The sequence below is a fragment of the Otolemur garnettii genome, unplaced genomic scaffold (assembly GCF_000181295.1).
Source record: "Otolemur garnettii isolate 467f Iridium unplaced genomic scaffold, OtoGar3 scaffold00039, whole genome shotgun sequence".
In the NCBI taxonomy this organism is placed as follows: domain Eukaryota; kingdom Metazoa; phylum Chordata; class Mammalia; order Primates; family Galagidae; genus Otolemur; species Otolemur garnettii.
In genome coordinates this window covers 13,793,113-13,794,542 of record NW_003852434.1, presented here as the reverse complement: position 1 = coordinate 13,794,542, position 1,430 = coordinate 13,793,113, and the positions used below count along the sequence as shown (strand labels likewise).

The 1,430-nt window shown below is 44.5% G+C and overlaps 1 protein-coding gene across 1 annotated transcript in view; it reads left to right on the top strand.

Annotated features, from left to right (window-relative positions):
- EPGN (epithelial mitogen) overlaps positions 1 to 1,430 on the top strand; it is a 6,543-nt gene that overhangs the window by 2,660 nt on the left and 2,453 nt on the right. Inside the window, exons 3-4 of the mRNA XM_012805333.2 lie at positions 333 to 453; positions 1,182 to 1,334. Coding sequence (XP_012660787.2) covers positions 333 to 453; positions 1,182 to 1,334 — 274 coding nt within the window. The remainder of the gene's footprint in view (positions 1 to 332; positions 454 to 1,181; positions 1,335 to 1,430) is intronic.

The following is a 1,430-nucleotide window of genomic DNA, read 5'->3' as shown; positions in this document are numbered from 1 at the left end:
CGGTGGTGAGACAGGACCGATGCTGCCACCTTTTGGCAAACTTGTCTCTGTCCCGGTCCGTGTAGCTTCTGAAAAATGGGGCAATTGTCAGTCCACGTCCACCCCCTAACTGATGAATGATATTTCTAGAAGACGTTGACCTAACCCTTGTGAATATAAACTGCTGAAAGAATCAATAGTTCAAAGGACAAGAACAGCAAAAACAAAACAAAGGACAAAGCCCCCACTAACTATATACTTAAAATAAAAAAAATGTCTTTACGTATGTATTTCACAATTGCCATAAAAATAGCACACGCTTAAAATGTGACCGTTGTATCTCCTTGTGCAAGCCAACAACACGGAAGGGGCCATAGCCTTGAGGTTCTCACACCCTTGCCTGGAAGACCACAACAGTTACTGCATCAATGGCGTTTGTGCCTTCCACCATGAACTAGCCAAAGCCATCTGCAGGTAAGTGCAGAGACATTTCCAAGTCCCACGACAGCAAGGTGAGTGTGTGCCTCTGCCGTCCCACCTGGCATTTCCACAGTCCTCTATCTAGTCAGACAAAGAGGGTGCCCGATCTGAACACGACTCAGCCATCCTCAAATGTATTCGGACATCTAAGGAACCTTTTTCTAAGCTGTATACGATCCTCACTGCTCAAAATATGGTTCCCAGACGAGTAGCATTTGTGGGACTCGGATGCTTGTTAGAAGTGCCGGCCATGCTCCCCCCCAGGTCTGCTGAGCCAGAATCTGCACCATTAGCAACACGCAAAGGTGATTCCAGGTTATCACAGCTTTGTTTGTGTGATGAAACAAACAAACAAAAAACAGACTAAGGCAAAAACATGTCAGAAATATAAACTGCGAGATCAGGGCAGCACAGATATGGATTTTGTGATCACTGCTTTGCTCGGCGTCCTCCTATGGGCGAGTCGGCTGGCAATCTTCTAGTCTAACTCATGCAAGCACACTCCCCGCCCCCCCCCCCAGGGAGGGAGACGTGGGGCCTGAGTGTTACGGGGAAGGTCACAGCTACTTCCTTACCTTTAACAGGTCCCCTCCCATTTGGTGTTTGCGTCTTTAATTTAGATTTCTTTCTCTAAAAATTTTTTTTTTGAAATAAGTTATTTCTTTGTATGGGCTTTAAAATCATATAGATATAGATATATATTTTTGTCTTCTTTTAAAAAGGTGTTTTACTGGCTACACTGGAGAAAGGTGTGAGCACCTGACGTTAACATCATACGCTGTGGATTCTCAGGAGAAGTACATTGCAGTTGGGATTGGCGTGGGATTACTTCTAAGTGGTTTTCTTGCTATTTTTTACTGCTACATAAGAAAAAGGTATGAAAAGACAAATTATGAAGTCACATGTCACACGTTCATCCCATGAACATTTTCTGAGCCCCGGTGATGTGCCATGTACTGACACGTAGAACC